The sequence below is a fragment of the Gallinula chloropus genome (assembly GCF_964237585.1).
Source record: "Gallinula chloropus genome assembly, chromosome: 27".
In the NCBI taxonomy this organism is placed as follows: Eukaryota; Metazoa; Chordata; class Aves; order Gruiformes; family Rallidae; genus Gallinula; species Gallinula chloropus.
In genome coordinates, this window is record NC_140112.1 from 5,120,866 (window position 1) to 5,148,253 (window position 27,388).

Sequence of the window (27,388 nt, forward strand, 5' to 3'; positions counted from 1 at the left end):
GCCGGCGGTTGGTGCCGGATCTCCCTGGCTTGATAAATTCATCTGGTTTGCAGGTTCCCACCGTGGCCCAGGCCTGTGATGTTTGGAACCAGCTAGTCCTGCTTCAGCACGAGTCTTATGTGCGTTTCCAAGCCCAGGACTGGACCTGCAGAAACCAGGAGGACAAACAGCGCCAGGCTCTTGCTGCCCTGTGTGGGTACATCGCCTGTGATCAGCACTGCCAGAGCTGCTCACCCCCACAGAAGCTCCCATGGGGCTCTTGCCAAAGTGCTTCAAGGACTAAGGTCCCCAGTAGCTGCCAGGATAAAGCCCCACAGCAGGTAAATGTGTAACAGGCTCTGAAACCATCAGCTTCTCCCCCTCTCTGGCTGGAACTTCCAGTGCTTATTCCTCCTGAGGGGCAGTTCTGGTTCTTTCTTTCCCTTCTTTATCTCTGTAAAACTCACACCTTGCTGTCAGCTGGGGAAAACCCATGGCCTCATCCCAAAGAACCTGACCCTCGTGAGCAAGAGGCAGCAAGTGAAAGCAGCAGTGTTACAGAGAGGAAGAAGGAAATCCATGTGGAAGAGCCCAAGCATCCCTGCACCTTCCTTGTACCGGCTACGAGACGCAGCTCAGCACGGAGCTCGTCCTGAGCTGCAGCAGCCAGGTGAGATAAAGATGTGCTTTGAGCCTTGCTGAAAGGGGAGGGGCTGGAGCCATGGTTACCCTCAGCTTTCTCCGGAGGGACAGAGCATCTGGCTGGAATTTGATGAGATTATGGCAATAAAGATACGCTGCACCAACTGGAGCCTTTGCCAACACGTTGCCGAGTGCCCATCAGGGTGTGTAAATACACCTATCACTGCTCTGTTGAAGGGAAAATGACAGGAGAGATGGGAAGGCTGAAATATTTCAGTAGCACCTCACTTTTATAGCCCATCAGTAGATGGGCTGGGAATTCAAGTGAAGCGTGACTTGGCTGTCACTGGTCCTCGTCTCTTGGCTGTGATGCAGAAGCTTATCTCCCATTGAGCTGTAGCTAAAGCCACTTTCCCCTCTGGTAAATCTAGAAAATATGACCTGCCTGTTAGCACCCCAGATCCCCTGCCTCTGGTTAGGACCACCACTTCTGAAAGGCACCAACCTGCTCCATCTCCAGGAGGATTCTGTCTTCAGTACAACTACGGAACCATAAATATCACAGAGTCACAGAATCACCAGGCTGGAAAAGACCTTTGAGATCATCAAGCCCAACTGTCCCTCCACTGTGGCAGTGGAGGTGGGGAGAAGGTCTCCCCTCAGCCTCCTCTTCTCCAGGCTGAACACTCCCAGCTCCCTCAGCTGCTCCTCAGAAGATTTGCCCTCCAGCCCCTTCCCCAGCCTGGTTGCCCTTCTCTGGACTCACTCCAGGACCTCCATGTCCTTCTGATGCTGAGGAGCCCAGAACTGGACCCAGCACTCGAGCTGCAGCCTCACCAATACCAACCAACCTCACGAGTTTTGGGCAGACCAAGCCAGGCTCCCTGGGACCTGCCCCATCTCCTGCTGCTGTCAGTGCAGGTGATAACCCGGGGCTGCCGCTTCGCTCTCCGGCTCACAGAGCTCCACAGAGCTCCTGTCCCCTTCAAACACAAACCTCCCGTCCCTGTGGCCTGTGGTGACATGAGTACAGCCTCCTCTTAGTAACAGCCCAGGAGCACCCACCACCACAGCTGGCAATGTCTTGTGCCTGAGCAAGAGTTGCCAGAGTGAGTCAGAGCTGGGGCAGGGAGGAGAGGAGGGGAAGGTCCTGGGCTGAGCGCTGGGATGCTGAGCTCCTCCAGCTCCCTGCACTGGGAATCTGCTGAGTGAGAGACACACACTCTGCTGCAGAGGAGAGGAACTAAACCCCAGCACTAACAGCACTAACAGCTATTGAATTGCTCATGAACTTCCCCGACTGGGAAAGAGGGAGGGGTGTGTGTGTGGGGGGGCAGATAGTACAGTTCTCCCCACCCAAATTTGGACTCTGGCACTTCACCAAGCTAAGCCAAGCCTCACCCTCCAGCCATTGCTGTTGGGTCTGTTCTGCTTTGGTTGGGCTGGGGTGGGTTTTTTTTTTTTGGGGGGGGGGGGGGGGGCAGGTTTGAGGGTGTGTGTGTGTGTGGAGGGGGTGTTTTCTTTTTAAAACCAGCTCCTACCCACATCTGGAGTGCCAGAAAAGTTCTCTGCAGGAAACAGCAGTGTCATTTCTCCTTGTCAGCCACCCCAGCGAGCGGGTTCTCATCAGTTCGAGTGACAACACACGCAGGTGCCTCCCTGCTTTTTCCACGGCAGGCGAGTCCTTTCAGCAAACTTTGGGGAGGGAACAGCTGCTCGCAGGGAAAACAAGACTGTCCTGCTGACCCCAGCTGAAATGTGACAGGGAAATGGGATTTTTTTGACCTTGAGAGGTTCAGGGTTGCTCAAAGGAGGGACCCTGCGAAGATTAAAAATAACTAGATCTTCCTAATGCTTCCCCAGCATCACCAGGCAGAGGGCTGAGCCTTTAAATAGCTGGTGATGACCCAGCGAGCTGAGGAACCGTCCCAAGCGTTTGCAGACGTTAATTTAAGAGCAGCTGGTTTTGCCAACCGCGTTTTTGTCTCAGTTTTGGGTGGTTTTTTTGCCCCATCCTCAGCTCACAAGCCTTCACAACCCCAAAAAAGAAGCTGCTTGTGGCTGCAGATGTTCAAGGCAGGCGGCTGTTCCTGAGGGTTCCCATCTCCAGGGTGCTCTGTGTGTGTGTGTGAACATCCATTTTCCTCCTCATGTCGTGGGGAGCCCAGAACTGGACCCTGTTCAGCTGTTCAGCTGTAGATGAGTTAAATACTGATCTAAGCTCTAGGTCTGTATGAGCATATATATTCTGACTGCTTCTCTCCCTCACACACACACACACACACACTCTCCCCATGTGATTTTAAGCAGTCATCTACCATGAATAATGTCCAGGGGCCAGGTCACAAGCTTCCCATAGCATGGAATCCATTTGCATACAATCCAAGCAATTACAAGTAATGAATAGATTAGTAAAACCCAAACAAAACAAGAAACTACTCATGCTGTGGGTAGTTCTGAGCAGGAAAGGGGGGGGGGGGGAAGGGGGGAAAAAGAGGGGGGAAGGAAAACAACGGGGGGAAAGGGGAAAAACGGGGAAAAACAGGGAAAAGGGGGGAAAAAGCAGGGAAAATGGGGGGGGAAGCAGGGAAAAGGGGGAAAAAGCGGGGAAAAGGGGGAAAAAGGGGGGGAAAGGGGAGGAAACGGGGGGAAAGAGGGGAAAACGGGGGAAAAGGGAAAAAGAAAAAAAAAAGGGAAAAAAAGGAAAAACCACGGGAAAAGCGGCAGGGGTTTATTCCAAATGCAAGTTATTGGGGAGACTCGTCCCCGCCAATGACCGAGCCCCGGGGAGGATGATGATGGCAGCGGCACCGGCGGGACTCGCTCCGGGCGCTGCGGGTCCGGGCAGCCCCGCTGCGGGGGCGAAGCGGGGGATGGGGTGGGGGGCGGCCCGGGGGTGTGTGTCTGTGTGTCCGTCCTGCCCCCCTCCTCCTCCTCCCCCTCCTCCTCCTCCTCCTCCTCCTCCTCCCCGCCGCTCCGCCCGCGGCAGCGCATGCTCCCTGCCGGGCCTGAACCTGCCCATTTAAACGGCGGCGGAGGCGCGGGCGCTGGACCGGAGCTGGGAGCGGGGATGGGTCCCGGTTGCCGCCGAGGTAGGGCCGGGAAAGGGCCGGGAAAGGGCCGGGGGAGGGCCGGGGGGACGCGGGCGGGTGGGGGTATCCCGAGCCGCAAGTCGGGGATGCGGATGCTGGAGTTGGAAGTGCCGGGGAAAGGTCCCGCCTTGATGCGGGGGGCTGCGGGGTGGGGGGGGCAGAGCAGCCGGGAGGAGACGGGGTGGGGGTGTCTCCGGGGCTGGGGAGCATCAGCGGGACCAAAAGGTGAGGCTGCGGCCGCCTTGTCCGAGCAGCCGCCCCGCTGGGGCAGTCGCAGCCTCACCTTTGGTCCCGCTGATGCTCTCGGGTACCCGGCGCGGTGGGAAAGGCACCGGCCGGGACACCCTCCCGCTTCCTCGGGAAAGCAGAGCGGGAGCAGGTAGGGTTGAGCTGGGCTGGGTACCTGTCCCAGCCTCCCTGTGCCCTGTCAAGGCGTGGATGTGGCATGAGCTCTCCCCATGCTGGTTGTTGTTACAGAGACTCCTGCAGTGACTGGGCTTGGTGTAAAGGTACCCGATGGGAAAAGAGCTTGGGAAGAGTGATGCAAAGGTGGTTGTGAAGATTATCTGATGGGGAAAAAAGTTTGGGAAGCATGATGCAAAGTTTATCCAGTGGGGAAAAGAGTTTGGGAAGTGTGATGTTGACTGTGGACTTCCAGAAAGCCTTGAGACTCATGGGGCCAGGTCAGTGAGTCCGCAGAAGCAGAGGAAGCCAGCACTTGATGAGGGAAGCTTTCATTGTGCTGGTGGTTGGCTCTGCTTAGATCTGCTGCCTTCAACCACATCAGGAGCTTGGGGAGGGTGTCCTCTTAAAAGTGGTACCTAAACATCATAATGGGGCTATCCTATAAGGGCTTTGGCAGGGGTAGAGACTGTGGTGGGAAAATGCTGTAGTTATTTGTGGTAAACATCAACTCAAAGGCTGATTTGTCTTCCTTTGGATGGCTGCTTTAGGCAGAAAAGCACTGGAATAAGCTAACACTTTTACACTGTGATGACCAGACTCGGTGAGGAGCTTGGCTTCTCATGCTTATGGGTTAAAACAAAACCAGAAATGGAAGGGAAACGTACTGGGAGCATCTTTCCTGGTGGTCATCTAGACCAGTCAGCCTCATGAGCTGCATGGAGAAAGTGGCCAGGCTCAAACCACATCCCATTCTGGCACTGTTCTAGCTGTAGGTATGTGTTTGGGAGAGCAGCACTTGTGTGTGTAACGTGAGAGTAGCTACACCATGAGTAAGAACTTCAAAAGTACCCAAATGACCTGGGCATTGAAGTCATGAGGACACTCCTGGAAAAACGTCTGTGTGATGCTACCTGGACTTCCTGGCATCATCTGTAGCTGCTGCCCTTCTGCTCAGCAGGGAGTGGCTGTGGTGGCAGAGCCAGGAATGCCAAATTCCCAGCCCTGTGCTTGGATTCCAGGCAGTGCCTTAGACTCTGGAACTTATTACCACAAAACATCGTGGAAGCCAAGAGTGCTGGGCTTATGGGATTTGGAGAAAGGATTAGAAACTTGATATGGATCACAAGAGGCTCCAGAATTAATAGCAAATTAAATGAGAGCTTTACAGGGGATATAAGTCCCTATATTTCAGGGCATAAACCAATCTTGGGATTTAGTAGGAAACTTCTCCTTGTAGGGAGACTTCTCCTGTGCTGTCTGCTGGTGGGTGAGCTGCCCTCCAGCTCGGGGTATGGAGCCTGTGCTGTGCCTGCTGGGAGAGCAGCCTTTCCTCTGGAAGAGGCACCTGAACCTCAAGGTGTTTCCCAACAGGGAGCTGTAGCTAGAAGGACAAGCTGTGGAGAAGCTGCCCAGAGATCAGGGTGGTGTGATCTGCAAGCAGAGCAGCTCTGTGACAGAACAGAGCGGCAGCAGGTACAGCACGAACTCCACTGGCAGCAGCATCTTCAGCTCCTGTGGGCAGGAGAGTCACCACATCCCCAGCATGAGAAACTGGGGTCGCTGGGCTGACCCCAGAGCAGGGAGATGCAGCCTGTGGTCTGCTGCATCTTTGCCTGAGCGCCCAGGAAAGAGGGATGTCTGGTGTAAACTCTCACTAACCTTTCCCCCAAAGTGTTTATTTCGCTGCAGCACTCAAGTGGCAGTGTTTGGGGATGGGGGGGAGGGTTGGGGTTGGGTTTTTCCCTGCTGATTTACACATCTCTGCTCTTTGGCTGAAGCCTCCCCATGGGGTTTGGGGTGAGCAGGGCATCACAGAGCGTTGAAAGATCATCTAGTCCAACCCCCCTGCCAGAGCAGGATCACCCAGGGTGAGGATGGGTGGACTCCTGTGCCTGATGGCATCGTGAGTGGGTGCTCTTAAAAATGAATGAAGCCAAACTAACCTTAGCTGCCCAGTTTTGTGCTGAAGCTGCTGGTAGAAGCTTCATTCAGGCTGCAGACTGAAAAAAAGCCAATCCTAAGAGCATGAAATCCATTGTCTGGTGAAGTGACAGGGCTAAAAAACCTGCTCTGTGGTTGTAGCTGCCTGGGTCTCTCTGCAAAGCATCTCTGGGAACAGCAGCTGGTCTGCAGGATCCCAGCATCGCTCAGCAAACCTTCACCCAGAGCCTTTTGCTTTGGGACCATGGGAAGCTCTGAGGGCTTGCAAATCACTTCTGAGGAGTGTAGGAAGGCAAAAGAATCAAAGGGTGATGCTCTGGGAAAGCAGGGGAGCATAAATGTATCTAGAGTATAGATATAGCTAAAGTATAAATATATAAAAATGTCTTTAGACATTTATATTCTAATATATAGGATATATTCTATAAATATATACAGAATGTAAATATTCTTTATAATCTGATCCACTAGGTTATTTTAGGCTCAGGCTCTGGCTCCTGTAGTTTTACACTGACAAAAAGTTATGCCTGTGGCAGCAGCACCCCAACTCCTCCCTGTCTCAGGGCTGCTGCAGATGGTGATGTGGGTGCAGAGGACTTCAGGATGCTGCTGGGGTTGTGTGGCCTTCCCTTGGTGTTGCTGGTGGTTGGTTTGATTCCAGCTGCCTGTTGGGCTGCTGGGTCAGGTCCCAGGCTAGAGCAGTGCTGGGACCTTGCACGAAGGACAGGAAGAAACACGTGGCAGACATTGCTGCTGGTGCCTCTCTCTTGGGCAGCTGAAGCACGTTTCACACCCAGCAATGGCTATAGGACTGATGGGCTCCTCTCCCTTTAGCCTCTTTGGAGGTTTACACCACTTTTGTGGCAGTGAGACTATAGGGCTCTTCAGACAAGCTCTAAGTGCTGTGAGTAACCTCTCTCTGTGTTTATCCTCCCCCTTCCTCTGTGCTGGGGCAGTTTGAGGAGTGTCTTGTTGTGGTAGCTGACTGCTTTGGGGTTTCTTTGTTGCTGTCTCCTTGCCCTGGCTAAGAGAACATCACAGCAAAACACTTGACCCACTGGTGAAAGTGGTGGAGGTTTGTGGTGGGCTCAAGGCTCTGAGGGAGCAGAAGCAAGAGGTCCAGGGCTGGGGGAGAGCAGGTACAGGTAGTGGGAGGTGACCTGGCAATATTAGTTCCAAAGCTTTGTACCTTGGGAAAAGTAAGGATGGACAGAGGGAGGGGAGATGGGATGGAGAGGGATGGATGGAAGCCACAAAGAGTTGTGTCTGGAAACCCCTGTTTGCTTCTGCTGCAGTAATTCCATCATATGGTGGTACCCTGTGGCTTCTGCAGGAGGTGGGGGGCACTGGGCATAAGGCAGCTACTCTTGACTAAAACTGACCTTGGACAGTCAGCCTGTGGGGTCTTGTGATGCTCAGGCTGTGCTGTTGAACTCCTGATCGGGGTTGTGCTGGGAGTGGAGCAAGGGAGCCATGGGAAGTGTGGGAGCAGCTGTCAACTGGTTTCTGTGTTGACTTGGTTTCTGAACGCTTGACATTGGCTGTGAAAACTGTCCCTGTGAAAAGAGGAACCCGAGAGCTCAGCTAAGAAAGGGGACAGAGACCCTCATGGTGGAGTCCTGGCTTATAAATAGCAAGGGTAAGTCTTAAAGTGCTCTCTGTGGAGTGGTCCAGTGATGTGAGTGCTCCTGGGAGCCTGGGGCTGCAGAGCAGAAAGGAGATCCTGTGCTCACCACGAAGAAAATAAGAGTAAAGCAAAGGTATCAGGACAGCAAACTGCAGCAATAATCCTGTGGTGCTCAGTCAAACAACATCCAGCTCCCTCTGAGACTTCACAGCCTGCTGAGCCCATCCAGCCCTTGCAGCCTCTTTGGTTTCTTGTGCTGCTGCTGCAAGAACCTGAGTCTGGCCTTGTGCTGCAGAAAGGTGTGGGTGAGCCCACCAGGGAGGCTGCCTGGTTGCTTGTTTGAGAAACACAGAATCACAGGGATGCTGAGTTGGGAGGGTCACAGCATCACAGGATCAGAGGGGTTGGAAGGGACCCCCAGAGCCCATCAGGTCCAACCCCCTGCCAAAGCTCAGGGCTGTGGAGACAGAATAAAAGGGCTGTTTGGTCACAGGCAGAGCTTCCTCCCAGGTCCATGGTGAGAGGCAGCTCATAAATATGAAGGGATGGAGCACAAAGGAGCAAGGAGAGGACAGCGGCTGGCGCGGAGCAGCCGACTGTGCGTACCAGGTACTGGCTCGTGGTGTGACAGGGGAGGGCTTTGTGCTGGTGCTGCTGCTGTTGGGCTCCAGAGGTGTGTTTGGGAATGGTTATGACAAACGACTCCTGTGTGTGGGGGCAGCTGGAGCAGTGCTGGAACAAAAGGCTGCTGTGCTACAGCCAAGGCCGACTGAGCAGTTAATGGGCCTGGAAGGGTGGCTTTCCATGAGGACTGACTAAAGCTGGGTTTAGGAGAGCAGCTAAAAGTAGCCTGGAGAGGGGTCTGCCTGTGCATATAGAAAGGAGAGCACAGGAATTGCAGGGGGGGCTAACCAGAGGGAGGGAAGGATGCTTCCCAGCTATTAAACCTCTTAGCCCGTGGATATTGTGTCAGGGGAAATTCTTGCAGCCACAGTGCTGGAGATCCATCCATCCACCCACCCACCCCATCCATCCAGACTGGACAAATCACTGGAGAACGTGCTGCTGGGAGCAGTGGTGCAGCAGCCCCAGGGGAAGATGACTCAACAGGGCCCCTTTCATCTTTGGTTTCTGCCAACACAGCCTGCAGTTGTGCTGTCCCCCAGCTCTTCCCATTCATCACTGTCTGTGGCCAAGGGTGATAGTGGCTGTAAGCCCTTTGGGCAGGAGCAGGGAATGCTTAGCTCCCCCCCTGTGAAGAGAGGGCTGTGGCTGAGGCCGGTCAGCACACGCTGGGGCACGGGACGGTGCTGGTGATAAGCTCTCCCTGGGCACAGCCAGCACCCTGCCTGCCCGAGGTGCTCTGGCTGTGTGCCCAAGGCAGCCCTGAGCACGCTGCAGGGACAGCAGAGGTCTTTCTGCTTCGCTGAACTTTACTCCAGTAAATAGGGGCAGGAGGGAGCCCAGCGTGGAGGGAATAATCCTGCCTCTGAAAGGCACCGGGCTTCCTGTTCTCTGCCCTTCCAGGAGACTCTCCCAGCAGGCACTGAGTGATTTTTGGTGCTCACACCACTCTCCTGCCCATCCTCCTCCATGGATGCAGCCCTGCCCCAGAGCAAGAAGCCAGCCACATGCAGCAACCCCCCCCAGCACCCCTGCTCAGGGGGCTCTGCAAGCCTTGGGCAGCCCTTGAACTTGAACCCCATGCTGAGTGACTAACAGCTAATGATTTAGGGCTGATGGTCTTTCTGGGGCTCAGAAAGGAAGTTGGGTTCCTGTTGGCAAGGAGAGACGGGGTGATGGGGTGGTGAAAGGGTCTCGTTCTGTTCACCTCCCATAGAAGCAGCAGCTTGGAGCCCTGTCCCTTGAAAAGTCCCCTTCTGGGTGCTGCCACGCTGCTGCTGTGCACTCTGCACTTGTGTTGGACCCCTGTGTGTTTGGGGTCTGTGACATGTTAAACTGATGGGGAGGATGGGGAAAGGAAAAGGCCACTGAGTTCCCCATGAAGCCTCTTCCACTGAAACTTATCTGGCTTTGCAAATAAAATCTGATTGCCTCATCTTTGCCATCCAGGCAGTTTGGGGCAGATGTAAGATCACAGAATCTCATGTTGTCAGGCTGGGGCCTCATGACTGGTCTGTGATGATAAGGAAAAGACTCTCTCTGCTCCAGCAGTGATCAGAGGACCCTCACCAGTGCAGAGTGGGAGCTTGAGCAGCTTTTCCTACCTCAGGCACGTAAAACTGCTGCTCTTAGAAGAAAGATCTGGGGACTCTGATGCTCTTTGACCTTAGAGCACCCTGGGGGAGCCCTGTTATTCCCTGCACACGCGCTGTCTGCCTGTCCCTTCAGCAGAGGGTGCTGGCTGGTGTGATGGAAGGTGCTTTGCTAAGTCTGGTGCAGGTGGGGTCGTACCAACACACCAGCCACAGGAGCTGGGAGGGGATGGGAACACAGGAGCCAGGGAGCCAGCAAGCAGGGTGGGAAGTGGTCCCTGCCAGAGGGCCAGGCTGTGGGGCCAGCAGCTCCCAATCCATGGTGTTTGGAGTATTGTCTCCTCCTTTGAGTGCTTCCACCATGGGTGGCTGCCCCTTCCACGCCCGTTCCCGCTCCGATGTGAGCAGTCACACAGTCCCAGAGGAGGGAAGGGGGGGGTTGAATCCCAGCCAGTCCCAGGGGAGCTGCGGGCTGCTGCCCGGCTCGCTTGTCTCCCCTGCGCTCGGGGTCTGATGTGACTGATGGGGGTTCTGTCCTCACAGCTGTCTTGGGGCCATTCCTCACGCTGCAAAGGCTCTTTGTCTCGTTCAAAGCCATGACCTCATTTTAGAGACAGAAAACAGAGAGGGAGAAACCCACCAACCTGCCAGCGGGGGTCAAAGGGCTGGCTGAGAGATATGTTAGCATCAAACTCCTCCGGCAGGGACACAAATAACTGGGACTGCAGACCAGAAAATTACCATGAAAAAATGGACTAACTACCATGTGATTACAAAAGAGCCCATTAGTCCTGTGTGTGTCCAGGCTCCGGAGCCCAGCCTTTGAGGAAGAGCACGAGGTCATGCTCCCAAAACTCTTCAGGGAAAGGGACTGGATGAGCCCTGTGCCTGATGCTCTCAGGATGACTGTGTGTGTTGAGCGTTGGCTGGTTGCTCTCCTCCCTCTTTCCTCTGCACAGACCTTGGCAAAGGTTCCTTCTGGCACCATGAGGGGAGGTTGGGTTTCAGTGTTAGGTGGCAGCGGCTCCCACTGAGGTTAAATTTGTCAGCCCCCTCACTGCTACTTCAGAAGCAGACAGTTGGGTAGGGTAGGGTTGGGTTGGGTTGGGTTGGGCTAACGAACACCCCTGCACCTCGCCAGCCTTTGGCAGTTGGTTTCTGCAGAGCTCCTGGCCACGTGTCAGTGCCAGCCGTGGCCTTTGCTCTGGCCCCTGGGGTATTTTTAGGACATCAGAACTGTCCTCTTCACCCCAGGGCTGGTCCTGAGACTCAGCTGGCCCCGTGACTGTCACAGCTTCCCAAATAAAGCCAGAAATGACCAAGCTGTCTCACGGGGTAGCCGTCCTAGAGCTGCTCTGGAGCGATGCTGTGCCCGAGGCGGGAGGAGCTGGCTGGCTGTGGAGTCAGAGGTGCCGTTACGCAGCATCTGGGCTTTGGTTGGAAACAAGAAGTTCCAATTTCACTTCCCCTTTTCCCAGCCCCGTGAACGGGACGCGCGTGGATCAAACCCCACGTGCTCCCTGCGCCAAGGTACGAGACGTCACGCCTCAGGGTGGTGAGGACCAGTGGGAAAGCTCCTGTGTGACTCTCTTGGTCGGGGCTCACTGGAGGAACACCCACGTTCAGTGTCCAGGGGGATGGCCTCAGCGTTTTGGTGAGCAGGGTCTGTCTCTGGCTTTGCCTGTGGGTGCTGGTGAAGATGCTGTGAGCTTGTGGCAGGTCTGTGGTCTGCATTAGGTGTTTGCGGGGTGTTGAGAGACTGTCTGAGCTCTGGGGACCGAGTCAGTGGCGTGGGGTGACAGTGCTGCAGCCTGTGGTCAGGGGGATGCTGGACCCCAGCCCCGCTCAGTGCAGGAGAGGGTTGGGTGCTGCTCTGTGGCTGGGTGAGGACTCTGCCTTTCCAAACCTCACCCTGATCAGGACGTGTCCGTGGGTCTGTCCAGCCACAACAAACTCATCCCAGACCCTCCATCTGCAGGGGATGGGTGTGTGGGACGTGCAGCCTGGTGCTACGGGGCCGGTGCCGCTGCGGGGTCCAGAGAGCGGGGATGGGTGGGGGGGAGGTCAGCCTGAGGCACCTGTGGAACTTTCACGCATGGGGAGGCTGCTGCCCTTTTCCACAGGGCCCGTCCCTTTCTCCTCACTTCCCGGTATTCCCTTTACAACCAGCCCATTGTGCTGCGGGCTGGAGCAGCTGGGTGGAGTGTTTCAGGCTCAAGTGTAATTCCAGGGCCTTTAAAAGCCTTTGGAGGGCTTGCTGCTTTTTTATTTTTGCTGCTTTTTTTTGCTGCTTTTCCCCCTTTTTTTTTCTTTTTCTTTTTTCACTTTTTTTTTCTTTTTCTTCTCTTCTTTTTTCTCTTTTCTCCCCCTTTTTTCCCCCTTTCTCTGAAGAGGACAGCAACGCCAACACGGGATAATTTGATGGATTACTCCACAGGGCTGAGGGGCTCTCCTTAATCCCCTTTGTGGGCCTGTTTGACTAGATGCATAGCAGAAGCCCCCAGCCCCAGGCAGAGAAAAGGCAGCTCAGCAGGGTGGGTTTTACAGGCTGACATATAAATACAGGGCCCGGTCATGTGGTGCCGGATATAATCTGTGCCCGTTACCACGCTGAGGAGAAGGGGGGCACCTGGAGGGGGGCTTAGTTTTTCCCCCCCTTTCCAGTTCAATTTACATTGTAATTCTTCTGGTAAAAATAATAATATTCAAACAGGTGGTGGTGGGGGAGCAGGGGGGGTGACTCCCACCCAGTGTCGGGCTGATGGGCGCAGTGTTTGAACACGGGCTGCTGTGGGGGCTCCTCCTCTGAATAACAGCAGGAGCCTGGGGCATGCTGTAGGGAAACAAAGCTGTGGTGTGGCTGTGGAGCCAGCCAACCTTGTCTGAGGCTTTGAGTTGTTTATGGTGGCCCCGACGCCGGCTCTGGAGAGGGTGGCTGGAAGGGGTGAAGCTCTTGAGTGGAGGCTGAGCACGCCGGGGCTTTGGGTGTGTTGCTCGTGTTCAGGAGGGGAATCATGACCTGTACTGGGCATTGGTGAGGCTGCACCTCAAGCACTGGGTCCAGTTCTGGGCTCCTCACCATCAGAAGGACAGGGAGGTCCTGGAGCGAGTCCAGAGAAGGGCAACCAGGCTGGGGAAGGGGCTGGAGGGCAAATCCTCTGAGGAGCAGCTGAGGGAGCTGGGGGTGTTCAGCCTGGAGAAGAGGAGGCTGAGGGGAGACCTTCTCCCCACCTCCCCTGCCCTGCCAGGAGGGTGCAGAGAGGTGGGCGATGGTCTCTGCAGCCAGGGGACAGGAGATGGGACAAGGGGAACACAGGGTTAGGACAAGGGTTAAGGTGGAAATGGCTCTTGCTGGGAGCGAGTGACACCGCTGGCATCGCAGCACACGCTGGGCTGATGTCTGTCCCTCTGGGAAGCACAGCTGGCCCCTGACACCATCAGCGTGGCCACTGCTGAGTCAGCAACCTCCTTAGTCAGACAGGTGGTTCCTGTTTGTAATGGCCAGGGGAGAGGAGGAGGAGGAGGAGGAGGAGGAAGGGCTGGAACTGGCCATTCTTTGCTGCTGGTCAAACAGGCAGGCGTGGGAGCTCGGGCAGCCAGAGCCTGGGAGAAAGGCTGCTGCCAGGAGCAAGTCCTTTGTCTGCCAAAGGAAGAAGCAGGTTGTGGGACAGGAGGTCAGTGGAGCCCCTGGGCTGTCCTGCTGTCTGTCTGCTGTTCCTGTTGTGGGGTGAGCATTGAGCTCCCTGGAGCTGTTGGCACAGCTCCCAAAAGGAGTGTGAAATACAGGAGATGTGCAGAGTGGAGGGCAAGAGGGACAGAGCTCTCTCTGCCCTGGCAAGCATCCCATCTGGATGGTGGGCAGAGCGTGGACAGTGCCAGCCTGGCAGGGCTTCCTTTCCCTAAATCCTGTTCTTAACAAACATTTCTGACCTTCTCATCCATCTCACAGGGACCTTCATTTCCCTTTTCCTGGTGCCTTTGCTTTATCCAGCTGCTGACTGCGGGACGTTCTGACCTGATTCACATACCCCTGTGGCTGTGAAACGTGGGACACGCTCAGCAGTCGCCCACCCTCTCAGATGCACCTTTACCCAAAGGAACCACTGACAAGAGGAAGAAATTCCTCCCAAGGCTTCTGCAGCCCAACCCTGATAACTAACCGCAGGACTAACCAGCCTCCCAGGTCAGGAGGGCCAAAGGTCTGTCGTGGTGAGCCCCAGCCATTGGCAGGGGTGGTGGGGGCTTGGTGGGTGTGGGAGACTTTGCTCAGCATCTGAATGGGTACGGTGTGGCTTGGTGACCCATGGAAAGGGGGAGATGCAGCCCTGCTGTGGGCTGACCCATCTGTCAGCTCAGTGGGATGGGGGAGAGAATGGCAAGGGTGCAAGTGAGGAAGTTTGGGGGTTCAGATAAAGATGGTTTAATAGGTAAAGCAAGAGCTGTGCACATCAAAGTGAAATGAGGACTTCCTTCACCATGGCAGGCAGGTGTTCAGTCATCCCCAGGACAGCAGGGCTCTGCCAGGCGTGACGGTGACTTGGGAAGACAAACACCATCACTCTGAACATCTCTCTGTGTGTGTCTCTCCCTTCCTCCTCCTTCCCCAGCCCTATGTGCTGAGATGATGCCATAGGGTATGGATTGTCCCTTTGGGAATGGGGGTCACCTGTCCTGGTTGTGTCCCCTCCTAGCTCTGTCCCAGCCAAAACCCACATAAGCCCCCTGAAAATCAGCCATAAAACTTGGCTGCTTCTTCATTTGGCTTCTTCCCTGTCACAGAACAGCAGGGAGCTGCCTTCAGCTCTGGTGTGCAGTGAGCACCCACGGGCCTGGCTGGGCTCTGGCTTTTGGACAGCCCTGAAACCAGGATGATGGCATCGTAGGTGCCACAGGGAAGCAATCATGGTGTGGCAGGAAAGAACCAGCCTCTGGTCCTGAGAAAGCCAAACGTCTCCTTTGCACCGAACTGCATGGAGAGTCTCCTGAGGTGTCGTGGGGACCTGGCCCTTCAATGCATCCACAGCATCATCTAGCACTTGTCCTGGATTAATCCATCCTGGCGTCAGGGCTGCTGGATGCTGCCCTGGGCAGGGGGAGGGAGGGGATCTCACAGGGGCCTGGGGGGGTTTCCACCGGCCGCTGCTCTTTCCCTCAGCCGAGCTGCCGAGGCCGATATAATGGAGCCTGAAAGGAAACGCAGAGTTAATTCAGAGACTAAACAAATCGCCCTCCTCCCGTCCCCGCTTAATGACCGCTCCCCTCTCCCTGTGCTGTGAACGGGGTCAAGGAGATTTGGGCAGGGAGGAGGCGGGGGGGGGGGGAAGGGGGGAAAAGGGAGAGGGTCAGGAGAGGTCGGTGGAGTTTCCCATTTCACCCGGCGCAGGCCTGCCAGAGCTATTCTCCATGGTGCCTGTCACATTCAGCGGCGGTGAATGGGCGCTGATGGCTGTGAAAGGACCTGGCACGGCATGAACAGCCCTTCCCCAGGGCTCCTGCTGCCTCCCACCCTTTCTTCCAAAGGCTTTCCAGGGAGTAGGGAATTAATACGGTTTGGAAAGGGTCCCTGGGACGGGTTACGACTGGAAACCCAGCGCTGCCTGTCTTCTCCCAGGCTTGGGTTGTCACAGGCTGCAAGGTGCTGATGAACCGAATTCTCCATCACCCCATCGTTACTGCAGCAGCTGGCTGAGCCACGTGTAAATCAGAGAGGCTGCTACCACGTGTAACAGCATCCCTCATCCCTTCAGAGCCCATGGGAAGGACCAGAAGGGTCGTGGAGTGGCAGGGTATGGGTGTTTGAGGAAGACATGAGTTTTTCTCGGCTGCCTAACTACACCCAAGTGCCAGTCCCTCCACCTCCATCCTGCCTGAGCTCTGGGGACCCGTGGGATGCTGTGCTGGGGAGCTTGGGGGAGCTCAGGAGGAGGAGGAGGAAGAGGAGGAGGAGGAGGAGGCGGCTTCTTTCAGCCTCTGCTTGCATGTGCCCGCCAGCACCCCGCTCTCAAGGTGCTTTCCTCGGGGTTCTGCCGCTCCTGAAAGCGAAAGGTTGGGTGCAAAGTCCCCCGCACAGAGCCCCGGCTGGGCGGCAGGAAGCGGGAAGTGAGCTGCGGGCTGGGGCTGGTGCTGGTGCTGGTGCCGCGCCGGGGAAGGAGCCCCTGGTACCTTCAGCTGCCTGCGTGTCCCCCCCGCGCTCTCCGGTGCATCCCCCCCCTCGCCCCCAGTTCAGACGGGGGGTCTCCTCCCGCCGGGCCTCGCTGCGTCCCCACACCCAGCACAGGGAGGTGTTTGCACAGAGTTTCTGTGCCGGAGTGTGGGTGCTGAGGAGGGGTGGGGGGGGAAACGCATGAACCCCATCTGCTGCCTTCAGAGATGGACCCCCCCGGGGAGCTGCCCTCCTGCCTCCATCCCTGCTCCTTCGCCTTGCTCCCCGGTAGTGCTCCTGGGTGAGTTGCAGACACTCCTGACCCCCTCCCTGCCCTCAATAGGGGCTCCGGGGGGGAAGAGAAGGGGGAGGAGGAGGAGGGAGAGGGCAGGAGACCCCAGGAGCTGCAGTCCTCGGAGCCAAAGCTGTGCTGCCCAGGTGGGTGCCGAGCCCTCTGGTCCCTGGGGTGCCCGTGTCCGCGGTGCTGCCTTGCTCCTGCCCCCGGACCCGCCTCCTCCCTGGCTGCCGGGCGAACCAACCAGCCTCTCGGGGTTGATCTGCTGGTTCTCTGCAGAGGAAGGGAAGGAAAAGGTCGGTTTGCAAGTGAAAGAGAAACCCGGGGTGTAAAGATGCGCTGCTGCTCCTCGAGGGGCTGCGGGGGAGGGCAGGGACGGAGCCTTCACGCTCAGCAGCAGATGATGGCCCCGTGGCACGACAGCTCGGTGAGCAGCTGTGACCAAGCCCCACATGTGGGTCCCTTCTGCTTCTCTGTGCAGGAACTTTGCACAGAAGGGCTGGCATGCCCCCTTTTCTGGGGGTGGGGGTGTGTGTCTGTTTTCCCTGGCAAGGTGTTTGGCTCCAAAGGGAGGGAGAAATACTGTCCCTGTTGTAAAATTTTGGGGAAACTGAGGCCAGACAGTAAGGAGCATCTGCTCTCATGCAGCTTTTTTGGACCACCAACCCCCTTCCCCATCGCAAGACCCCCCCTGGGCTGCAAAGGCTGTTGCCAGCTCACAGGGCTGTGATGTGCAGATGCTGCTCTTAGTCCCAGCTCTCCCAGCTGGATTTTGCCGAATTCCTTCCACATCAGGACAAAGTCCCAGAGCACCAGCCCCAAACCAGTCCTCCCACACAGCCTGCCAGACAGACCAGCCCGGAGGAGACGGGCGGTTTAAGCGGAGCCCTTTGTCCTGCTGCTGGGACTGTTATTTAGAGCTGGACTGTTACCTGCAACACTGCAGGGAGCATCTCGCTGCCTTTAAAAGGGAAACAATAACCCAAATCCCTCTCTGCTGGTGGCTCTCAGGCTCCAGAGGGTCAGTGAGGAAGGTGAGGCACTCGAGCAGGGCTTTGGGCAGGGTTTGGGTGAGTCCAGCCCTGGACATCCCATCTGAGCTGGTGAGGGGCTGCAGTGGCAGCCCCCAGCGAGCAGTGGGGTGGCAGGGCTGGTACCCACAGCCCGTGTTTGCACAGCCCCGCGGGCGAGGGGCCCGGGCGTGGTTGTGGTGCTTAATAACACACCGGCGCTGCGTGTTATCAGGAGGCAGGGAGGGCCCTGAAACCAAACCCGTGCCTGTGTACCTGCAGCTGGGTTCCACCTCTGCTGCCTGCGGACTATTTAAGTAGCTTTTCCTGGGTGCTGTGTTCCCTGGGCTGCCTTTGGGGAGCGCAGCAGGAGGAGCTGTGGGGATCTGGAGCCGTGGGGATCGCCTGTCACTGCTCTGCCTGGAGCAGGTGAGTCCTGCCATCCTCTCTCCTTAGCTCCTGAGCCTTCCTTCTCCATCCCCTTGCCCCCCATCCTTACCCATCAGGAGTTCCAGGGGTTTTTCTAGCCCATGCTGGCATTTCTTCCCAGCTAAGCCAAGCTGTCTGCCTGTGTCCTGTGAGCAAAAGAGCAAAAGCAGCTGGTGGATACTGGGGCAAAATGCAGTTTGAACAGGAAAAGGTTCATAGTCTGCTGCAACCGTGTCTACAGCTTGGCTGCTGCTGGCTGTGCATGGGCACTGCCTCTGGCTACACTGGGATTTAGTCTTCCCTTGAACCCCTCTGAGAGTAGAAGGGGGAAGAGACAGATCTTCTCTCACTGATAAGAAATTCAGCCTCTCTGCCTTGACCTGGAGTTCTCAGGCAGTCAGGGGGATGGATGTGCAGATTCCTCTTCCCTCCCCGGTCACTGAGATAAAAGGGAAGAAACCCAATTTTTGCTCCATGTGTGCGTGTGAGGCATCTTTTACTTACAGTCTGGGGTTTGCCTTGGGATAAGTCCCCTCTAACCCTTCCACAGACCCTGGACCACAGCAGACAGTGGATGTTACATCTCCCTTCCATGTCTAGCTCAGAGAGGCGGTGGCTCGGTTAATTTTTGGCTCCTGAGTCTGCTTCATCTAGCTAACAGCACTGAGGCTTGTGCTGCTGGAGCTTAAATTCCTATCCCAAGGCTGTCAGCCAGCTGGGCACCCATTAAAGGAACAAGGCTGAGACATCCTGTGTCTAGCCCACATCTAAGAAAGGTGGTTGCTGCCCCCAGTCGCTTCCTTGCAGATAGAGAGCATCTCTGGGGCCTCCAGTATTCCTTTGAAGCCCTGTCTACTGATGAAAGGAAAACTGTTGCTGTTCCCCCTTTGCTGTTAGCTTGCTATTTGACCCTGGGCAAGTCATTTGAACGTTTGTGGTTAAAAGGAGTTATCATCTTTTGTGACAGTCAAGGTCTGAGCGAGTGTGGAGGGTTGGGGGGGGTGGGGGGAAGGTAGAAGGATCCTGGAAGGAAAGAATAAATCAGTGCTTATGGTGTGTGGTTGGCAGCCTGTCAGCTCCTGGGGAGTGGTGCCTCTCCTCTGCAGCAGCAGCAGGCAGGGGGGAGCCTGGCATCTTTGGGAAGCCCTGATGGCCACACGGGCAGCCTCACCCGGTCTCCATCGCCGTGCGGGTTACGTGGCTGATGGGGAGACAGAGGAAAGGGAGGATGCAGGGACCCTCCTGCCTGCGCCTGTCTGCTCACGCTGGCCTGGTGATGGGGGCCAAACACGGGTGCCAGTCAGAGAACCCTCGTTTGCACCAGGTTTGGTGATAAAGCAGAGTTTGCTCAGGGTGGCTGTGGCAAGGCTGTGGCCCAGCAGACCACCGGGTCAGCAGCTCCTCCTGCGTTACACACGTCACATCTTGCAGCCAGCAGCACCGGTCCCCTCAGCTGCTGAGGGGGAAGGCGAGTGCTGGCCTGGAGATGTTCTCCATAGGGGTCTCTTCCTCCACCTCGTAATCAAAGGATTTAGGTAAAGGATTTAGAGGGGGGGGCAGGCTGCAAAACCAGGTTTTCACCTTGTTTCCTCTGATGGACTCACAGGGAGGGGTGTGCAGGCAGCGACAGCTTCCCTGCAGTCAGGGAGGGAGCAGATCAACTCCTCCACCTGCGTGTCTCACATTCTGTTCAGCCTTCTCCCTCCAAAGCACCCAAAGCACTCAGGGGCTGTGCTGGAGCAGGGGGGCAGAAGCATCTGTGCAGGAAGGAGAGATGTGTGGGGAACAGAAATGGGTGCTAAGCTGAAGTGGGACCTGGGATGCCTCGTGTCCCACCAAGGAACCCAACGGTGGCTCATTTAGGGTGAGAAGTCAGAGCCTGAGTGCTAGGCAGGAGTCCTGAGAATTAGGCAGGAATGAGTTTTACTCCTGAATCAGTCTCTGTGTGGGAGCTTTATGTCTTCCTGACCTATGCTGCCTATCCCAGCACAGCTAAAACCTCCTCCCCGAGATGCTTGTGGCAGAACAGCGGTTTGATGGAGCAGCTGCTGGTACCCTCACAGGATTTCCTTCACCTAAGCACCAGCACAGGCACATAACAGGTTACTAAGAGGCATCTGCTCACACTTGCCTTAGCTGCTTAGCCCCTGTCCTGATGTGGTGGCCTCTCCCCTCAGAAGAAGGCTGGAGAGAAGGGAGCACGTTACAGGGCAAATAAATGACTCAGACTAATGAGTAAGTTAATTGCCGTTCACTGTTAGACGAGGCTAAAGTGGGTCAGGTTTGTTTGTGAAACTCTGCAGAGGCACCATCTGTTCTCTGTGCCCCATCTCTGGATTTGGGTGAAACTGCTTCCCCGGGAGCCCGCAGGCAGCGGGGAGGATGCCCGGTCATTAGGCAGCACCGGGGGTCTCTAGAGATGACCCCACGTGCCTGCAGGCACTCGCCTCAAAGTTGAAGGGGGCTCTTAATTGGAGAGGGGACCCTAAATCCTTTGCCTGCAATGACTGCCCATCTGTAAGATGAGGCTGGGCAGGACACTGAGAGGTCATTAGACCCCCCCCCCTTAGCCCAGAGGTGGGGCTGGATTTTCCCAAACCGTGTCCATCTCACCTGTCACAACCCCTTGGAGAGAAACCTGGCACCTGGGTAGTTCATTCTTCCAACCTGCTGCTCTGCCAGGTGTTCCCTCTTCATCCTCCCATTCCCCACAAGCCTCTTGGGATGCAGGCCATCTCCCTCAGCGATGACATGTCAGTGTGGTGCCTGGGTTTAGCCCTGTCCCCTGCCCTGGACCCTGTGTCTAACAAGCTCTCACTTCTTTCCCGCAGTGTGTGAGCAGAAGGAGAAGCCTGGAGTGAGATCCCTGCCGGCCCGGACTCGGCATTGCTGGGGCCACATCTTGCAGTAAGAGGAAGAGGAAAAAACGGTTCATTCACCGCTGCTAAAAATGGGAGGCAGCATCTGTCCAGCAGACAGGGAAGGGAAGCTCCAGACTGAGCCCGTGGGGCATCCCTGGGAGCGCCGCAGCAGCCGGAGCGACTCAGCCCTCTGTCAGTAAGGGGTGAGGGGCAGCATGGCTCAGAGCAGCACGCTCTTCCACGGCCGCAGGACCCAGCTCTTGCTGGTCAACTCCCTGACGTTTGGCCTGGAGGTCTGCCTGGCTGCAGGCATCACCTACGTGCCTCCGCTGCTGCTGGAAGTGGGTGTGGAGGAGAAGTTCATGACCATGGTTTTGGGTAGGTGGTTTTTCTCTGTCTCTCTCTCTCTTTCATCTTCAAGGTGCTGGTTCCAGCCCTTTGAGTCCGGAGGGCAGGGGGCATGGGAAAGCATGGAGCCGTGTCCCTGTGGGGTGGCTGCTGTTGTATCAAGGGCAGCCTTGTGTCTGGAGGAGGGGGGGCTGTGACCCAGAGAAGCTTAACAAGTCCCTGAAATGCTTTGGGCGTTTTATACAGTGCCTACAAACCCGTGTCCATCAGATCTGTCCTCCTCACCACGCTCCTTTCTCCTTCCCAGGGATAGGACCTGTCCTTGGCTTGGTTTTTGTCCCGCTGATTGGATCTGCCAGCGACCACTGGCACAGCAGCTACGGCCGAAGGCGCCCCTTCATCTGGATGCTTTGCCTGGGAGTCCTGCTGAGCCTCTTCATTATCCCCCACGCCAGCAGCCTGGCCGGCCTGTTCGCCCTCAACCCTCGCCCGCTGGAGATCGCCTTCCTCATCCTGGGCATCGGGCTGCTGGATTTCTGTGGGCAGGTCTGCTTCACCCCTCTGGAGGCCCTGCTCTCAGACCTCTTCCAGGAGCCCGACAACTGCCGCCAGGCCTTCTCTCTGTACGCCTTCATGATCAGCCTGGGGGGCTGCATCGGCTACCTGCTTCCAGCCATCGACTGGGGCGGCAGCTTTCTGGGCCCGTACCTGGGAGGGCAGGAGACGTGTCTCTTCAGCCTCCTCGCCGTCATCTTCCTCGGCTGTGTGCTGGCCACGCTCTTCGTCACCGAGGAGTCCGCTGCCCAGGTCGACGTCCTGGATGGCCCAGCGTTGAAGGATGCTCCCCAGAAGCCCCCACCTCCTGCCTGCTGCTCTTGCCAGCTCTCCAGGAGCTCGTGCGTCCCGCAGGCCCGGCACGCGGTGCAGGCCCTGAGGAACCTCTGCACGCTGCTGCCGCGGCTCCACAGCCTCTACTGCCGCATCCCCAAGGTCATCCGGCGCCTGTTCGTGGCCGAGCTCTGCAGCTGGATGGCACTCATGACTTTCATGCTGTTCTACACAGACTTTGTTGGGGAGGGGCTGTACCACGGCGTCCCCAGAGCCAAGCCAGGCACGGATGCCCGACGCCACTACGATGAAGGTGAGAAGCGAGGCAGCTGCTCTGAGCCTTGCAGCACCTGCTCCCTGGGACAGGGGTGTTTGGTGGGGGGCTGGGGGTGGGCTCAGCTCTGCTGGTAATGGAAAAAAACCCCAAACAGTGCAGGAAATTAGGTGTTCTGTGGATGGGTCAGGAAAACCCCAGAGTGTGTGGGAAAATAGGGAAACACCTCTTTCTCCTCCCAGCTCCCAAGCACGGAGAGCTGGCAGCACAGACCTGGCCTGGGGGGGTGGATGGTTAAGTGGCAGAACGTCCTGGCAGGTTGTGAGCTGAACAGGACGTATCCGGCTCTGTCTGCAAGCTGTGGCGGCTGGGTCCTTTCACTCCTCTTCCCTCCTTTCTAAATGAGGGTTGAGGGTGCTCCCTGTCTCTTGGAGAGCAGGACGTGTTGGGGGGGTGGCAGGATGGCCTGTGCTGCATCTCCCTTGCGTGCTGCTGGGAGACCCCATCCCACACTGGTGTCTGGGGAGCCCTCAAGCTGCTTCCCCAGCTCCCCCTGCTCTTCTCCAGCGCTTCCTGCCAGCGCTCTGTACCTGCCACATCCACATCACAGATGCTGCTCACAGCAGCACGGTACCTGCTCCCTTGCCATCCCATGGTGCGTTGTGCCAGAGCCTCGACTCCCTGCCCAGCCCTTTTCCAAGTCTCTTATTCTCAGAGGCACCTCCCTGACCCTCCTCTTCCAGCCACACACCTTTCCCTCCTGGTTTCCCACTCCCTGCCTCAGTGAGCTCTGCAGCACACTGCCTCTTTGTGCAGAGCTTCTGTTTAACTTAGAGGGAGCTTAATTATTATTTAAGGCTTGTGCTGTATAGCTCCCTGCAGGTCAGGACTCCATTGTGCCAGCTGTCATAGAAACATGCACTGAGTAATGAGCCTCGCTCCAAAGAGTTAATGGTTTTAATTCCCTGAAATCTGATAGATCTCTGCAAAGGGTAAGGTCCGGATTGCTACCGGATACGGCAGCCGTTTAGTCGTTTAGAGGATGTTGTGTACTTTACCTTGGCTTAAGCACAATTCCTTGTGCCTTTTGTTCTGTGGCTGGTTTTGGGGTATCGGGTAGCAATGGATCCTGGTTCATGAGCAGGTGACAGATCCTGGGTCAGGACAAGGAAGGCACAGACAGTGCCTTTCAGAGACAGGAATGTGGAGTCCCATCTCTCATGGCACCTTTGGTTAGACTGGGGTGCCCAGGAGCACACAGGGGGAATATTCGCTACTGGGGGAGAGTGGGAGCTGCAGCCAGGCTGGTGCAACCCTGGGAAGTGTTAGGAGGTTGTAGAGAGGTGGGTGATGGTCTCTTCAGCCAGGTGACAGGAGATGGGACAAGGGGAAATGGCATGAAGCTGTCCCAGGGCAGGGTTAGATTGGATATTAGGAAAAATCATTTTACTGAAAGAGTTGTCAGGGCTGGAACAGGCTGCCCAGGGAGGGGCTGAGTCACCTTCCCTGGATGTGTTCAATAAAAGGGTAGATGAGGTACTTAGGGATCTGGTTTAGCTTAGGATGGGAATGGTTGGACTCGATGATCTTCAAAGGTCTCTTCCAACCTTGTGACTCTGTGGTTGACTCTGAGATGCTGCGCTGCTCCCTGAGCCAGCTGTGTGGTTGTGGTGGCCGTTTGTGGCTGTGCCACGCTCCACATGGACTGTACTGAGCTGGGCACTGAAGGAGAGAGGAGGTGGGAAGGTGTTTGGCTGTGTGAAGCCTGGGTGCAGTCAGGGCACCACCTGTCACCACCTCTGCCTACCCACAGGTGTCCGGATGGGAAGTTTGGGCCTTTTCCTCCAGTGTGTCACCTCCATCTTCTTTTCGACAATCATGGACCGGCTGGTGAAGCAGTTTGGGACACGGGCTGTGTACCTGGCCAGCGTGGTGTTCTTCCCCGGCGCTGCCTTCGTCATGTGCCTTTCCCACAGCGTCATCGTCGTCACCATCTCAGCTGCCCTGACAGGCTTCACCTTCTCTGCACTCCAGATCCTGCCATACACGCTGGCATCGCTGTATCATCATGAGAAACAGGTAGGGATCTGCTCCCGGGATCTGCTCCGGGGGTCACTGAGCCAGGGAGCTGTGAGGACAAAAAGCCACGGGGCCCCTCTGCCCCCCAGCCTAAGGACTCGTTCCTCATGTTCCCTCCTTCTCTCCCCCAGGTATTTTTGCATAAATATAAGAGCAAAGAGGAGGAAGACACAGCTCTATTGGACAAGAAACCAGCCTTCTCTAAAGGGCTCCTTTCCAGCCAGAAGCTGCCTTACCAGAACGGACACGCTGGGAGCCTCTTCTCTTCTTCTTCCTCCTCCTCCTCCTCCTCTGCCCCAGCTGCCAGCTCAGCTCTGTGTGTCAGCTCCTCCTGCGACGTCTCGCTCATGATGATGGTGGGAGAGTCGGACCCGGTGGCTCCCGGCCGAGGGATCTGCTTGGACCTGGCTATTTTGGACAGCGCTTTCCTCCTCTCTCAGGTTGTCCCCTCCCTCTTCATGGGGTCCATCGTCCAGTTTACGCAGTCGGTGACTGCCTACATGGTGTCAGCTGCTGGCTTTGGCCTGGTGGCCATTTACTTTGCGACCAAAGTTGTCTTTGACAAGAGTGACATGGCCAAGTACTCGGTGTGATGCTGGAAGGCGCAAGGGCAGCACGTGGGGCAAAACAACACGTGTGTGTGTGTGTTCCCCTCACGTGGTACCTGCTCTCCCTGTGCTGTTACCGGAGCCCTGGGGGGGTTCTGGGGCTTGGGGGGGTGGGGGTGCAGGAGGGATGCAGCAGGGCTAATCTCAGGTGTAAATTGGAGGCGTCGGGGCATCTTGCTCTGGGCCATCGATGCTTTCCAAAGGTGCCTTTATTCAAGGAGAGCACTGCAGAGCTGGCACCAAAGGGGGTTGCATGGGGGAGAGAAAGGAAACGGGCTTTTCCTTCAATAACAGGTCATGTTTCTGTGTAATTCTACCTAAACTGGGCAGGAGACACAGCGGTACGGGGAGGGGAAGGAGAAACCATTGGCTCTCCCGTGTTCCACTCATAGCTGTATCCTCTTCCCCTGCTCGTAGCTGTAGTTTTACTCAACATCTTGAGCAATCCTTGTGCAAATGGGACAGTGGGAGGAGATTTCCTTGGAAAAAAAAATAACAAGGAAAAAAAAAACAAACCTGTGTGGCCAAGGTTTGGCCATGGAGTGAGGGGGGTGCAGATGTGTGCACACACACACACGCTCTCCATCCTTCCCCACCTCTGCTCTGACCAGGAGAAACTGTTCAGGAGAAAAGTTACTATGTCTTGTTTTGGAAAAACAAGTACTGTTTCGTTAGGACCCATTCCAAAAGGTGACTTTATCATTTACCTATGTACCACGTTGCATCAGATGGAAAGGACTTCTTTAATTATTTTTTTTAAAAAAAAAAACTTTTTTTGGGTTTATTTAAGTGCTTGGTTTGAGCTTTCCTCACAGGGCTCTGGGACCTCCTGCTCCTCAGCACTCAGAACTGCTGCCTGCTCTCTCCCCTAACCCATTTAAGACTGTTGGGTCTTTTCCACACCCAGCCCCTAAAAGATGCTGCAATATCACAAGGAAAAGCGGTTCTCAGGGAGGGATTTCAGTCCTGTGACAGTGAAGTAGAACAGGGAGAACTCTCCTGGAAAGCTCCCTCAGAAGCAGCCTGCCATCCCTGAGGGAGCTGTGGGAATTGCTTGCGTGCTGATGCCTGGCTGAGCTGGGCAGCAGGCACTGCTGCAGTAGGTACCCAGAGTTGGTAGCTGGCTGTGTCTGGGTGACCCCAAAGCACCCCTCCTAGACTAGGCTGCTCTTTCCAGACCACGAGGCTTTTGGCTGTGCTTGCAGGCTGGCAGGAGCATGGTGCAGCACCCTACAGTGCTGTATTAGAGCCCAGGGAGGCTGCTGGAAGCAGCGTGGTGAAGAGGATGGAGATGTGATGGGATGATGAGCCTACAGCCAGTCTGGCAGCTGTTTGCAGAGCAGGGTAAAGCCTTCTTCCCGATGTGAGTGGACCAGCAGGGATAATTCCACCTGCACACACAGTAGGAGTCAAGGTGCTGAGCCAGGCTCAGCCCTTAGGCTTTGAAACAACCCCAGCTCTGTCTGCGATGCGCAGAGAGGAGCCGGCGCTGGGTGCTTGGAGGCTGTGAGCATCCTGGGGTGGTTTGGCCGGTCCTTAACTTTGGCTGGCCCAAACCAAAGTGTGTGTGACTAATCCTCTGCGGGGCTGCGTGGGCAGGGGGCTGTGCTGGTGAGGTTCTGCTGAAGGGCAGCGTGTTGCTATTCTTGCCAGGTCTTTGTCAGCCTATTCCTTGGGGCGGGAGCAAGGTCGCTGCCCAGCCTGGCTGCAGACGGGTCAGAGAGGGCTTCTCTGAAGTTTTTTAAGCATTTCTTTCCCGTAAAGGGTGGCTGTTTTTGTTTTATTTCTCCTCAAATTATAGGCCTGCCAGCCTCCCCTTCCCACAGCAAGGTCTGCGTGCTGGAGTGCAGCTGGTTTGGGGATGGATTTGGCAGCTGCGTGACCACCTACGGAAACAGTTCTCTGTCTGTGCTTCCTACCCCGGGCTCTGTCCACTTCGGGCTCTGGGAGGAAGTGTTTTCAGGCAAAATGTTATTGCCAGAGGTGGGGTGTTTCTTGGATGGATGCTCCTGGTGTTCAGTAACCTCTGGCACAAGGTTTTCCAAGCAGCTCCCTACCCAAGTGCTGAAGAATCCTTTATTTCTCCTTTTTTCTCCTTATGCAAGATGTGGGGAACCTTCACCCGTGTGGGGGCTGCTGCTCTGCTAAGTGCTTTTGATAATTGAGCCATTTGTTTTAAGTGCCTAAAGAGTACTTCCCCTCTAAGCTTCAGGTTTATGGGTTTGATGATAAAGGCCTTGAATGCCTCGTTACAGACATCCCAGTGATCCTTGAAAAAGCAGCGGGCTGGCGATGGAGACGGCCTTGTTTTAGAATGTGCTTTGGTTTGGAATGTGAAACAACAAGATGCTGCAGTTCTTTATCCATAACTTTTATCTGTCCCTCAAGAGGAGAAGGCTTCAGCCTGCCAGACTCCCCGGGTGCCCTGCCCTCCCTCTGCGGGGGTGGCTTTGGTGCAGCAATTACTGGTGGACCTGAGCTCATGGCACGTGCCAGAGGGGGGTGTGTGTGTGTCTGGGCTGAACTGGAGGGCTTGGGATCTCAGACCTGCCCTTCATTGACAGATCAAGCAATGCCTTTGGCCTCCCTGTTCTCCCACCCCCTTCATTGTG

The 27,388-nt window shown here is 56.1% G+C and overlaps 1 protein-coding gene across 1 annotated transcript; it reads left to right on the forward strand.

The window, feature by feature from the left end:
- Positions 1 to 558: 558 nt before the first annotated feature.
- On the forward strand, positions 559 to 24,766 carry SLC45A3 (solute carrier family 45 member 3; the record flags this gene model as incomplete). The annotated part of the gene is made up of 6 exons (XM_084275837.1): positions 559 to 649; positions 20,610 to 20,685; positions 20,854 to 21,017; positions 21,295 to 22,128; positions 23,903 to 24,168; positions 24,300 to 24,766. The coding sequence occupies 6 exons, from the start codon at positions 559 to 561 to the stop codon at positions 24,759 to 24,761; spliced, it is 1,893 nt and encodes a 630-aa protein (XP_084131963.1). The 3' UTR covers positions 24,762 to 24,766.
- Between the last annotated feature and the right edge of the window lie 2,622 nt (positions 24,767 to 27,388).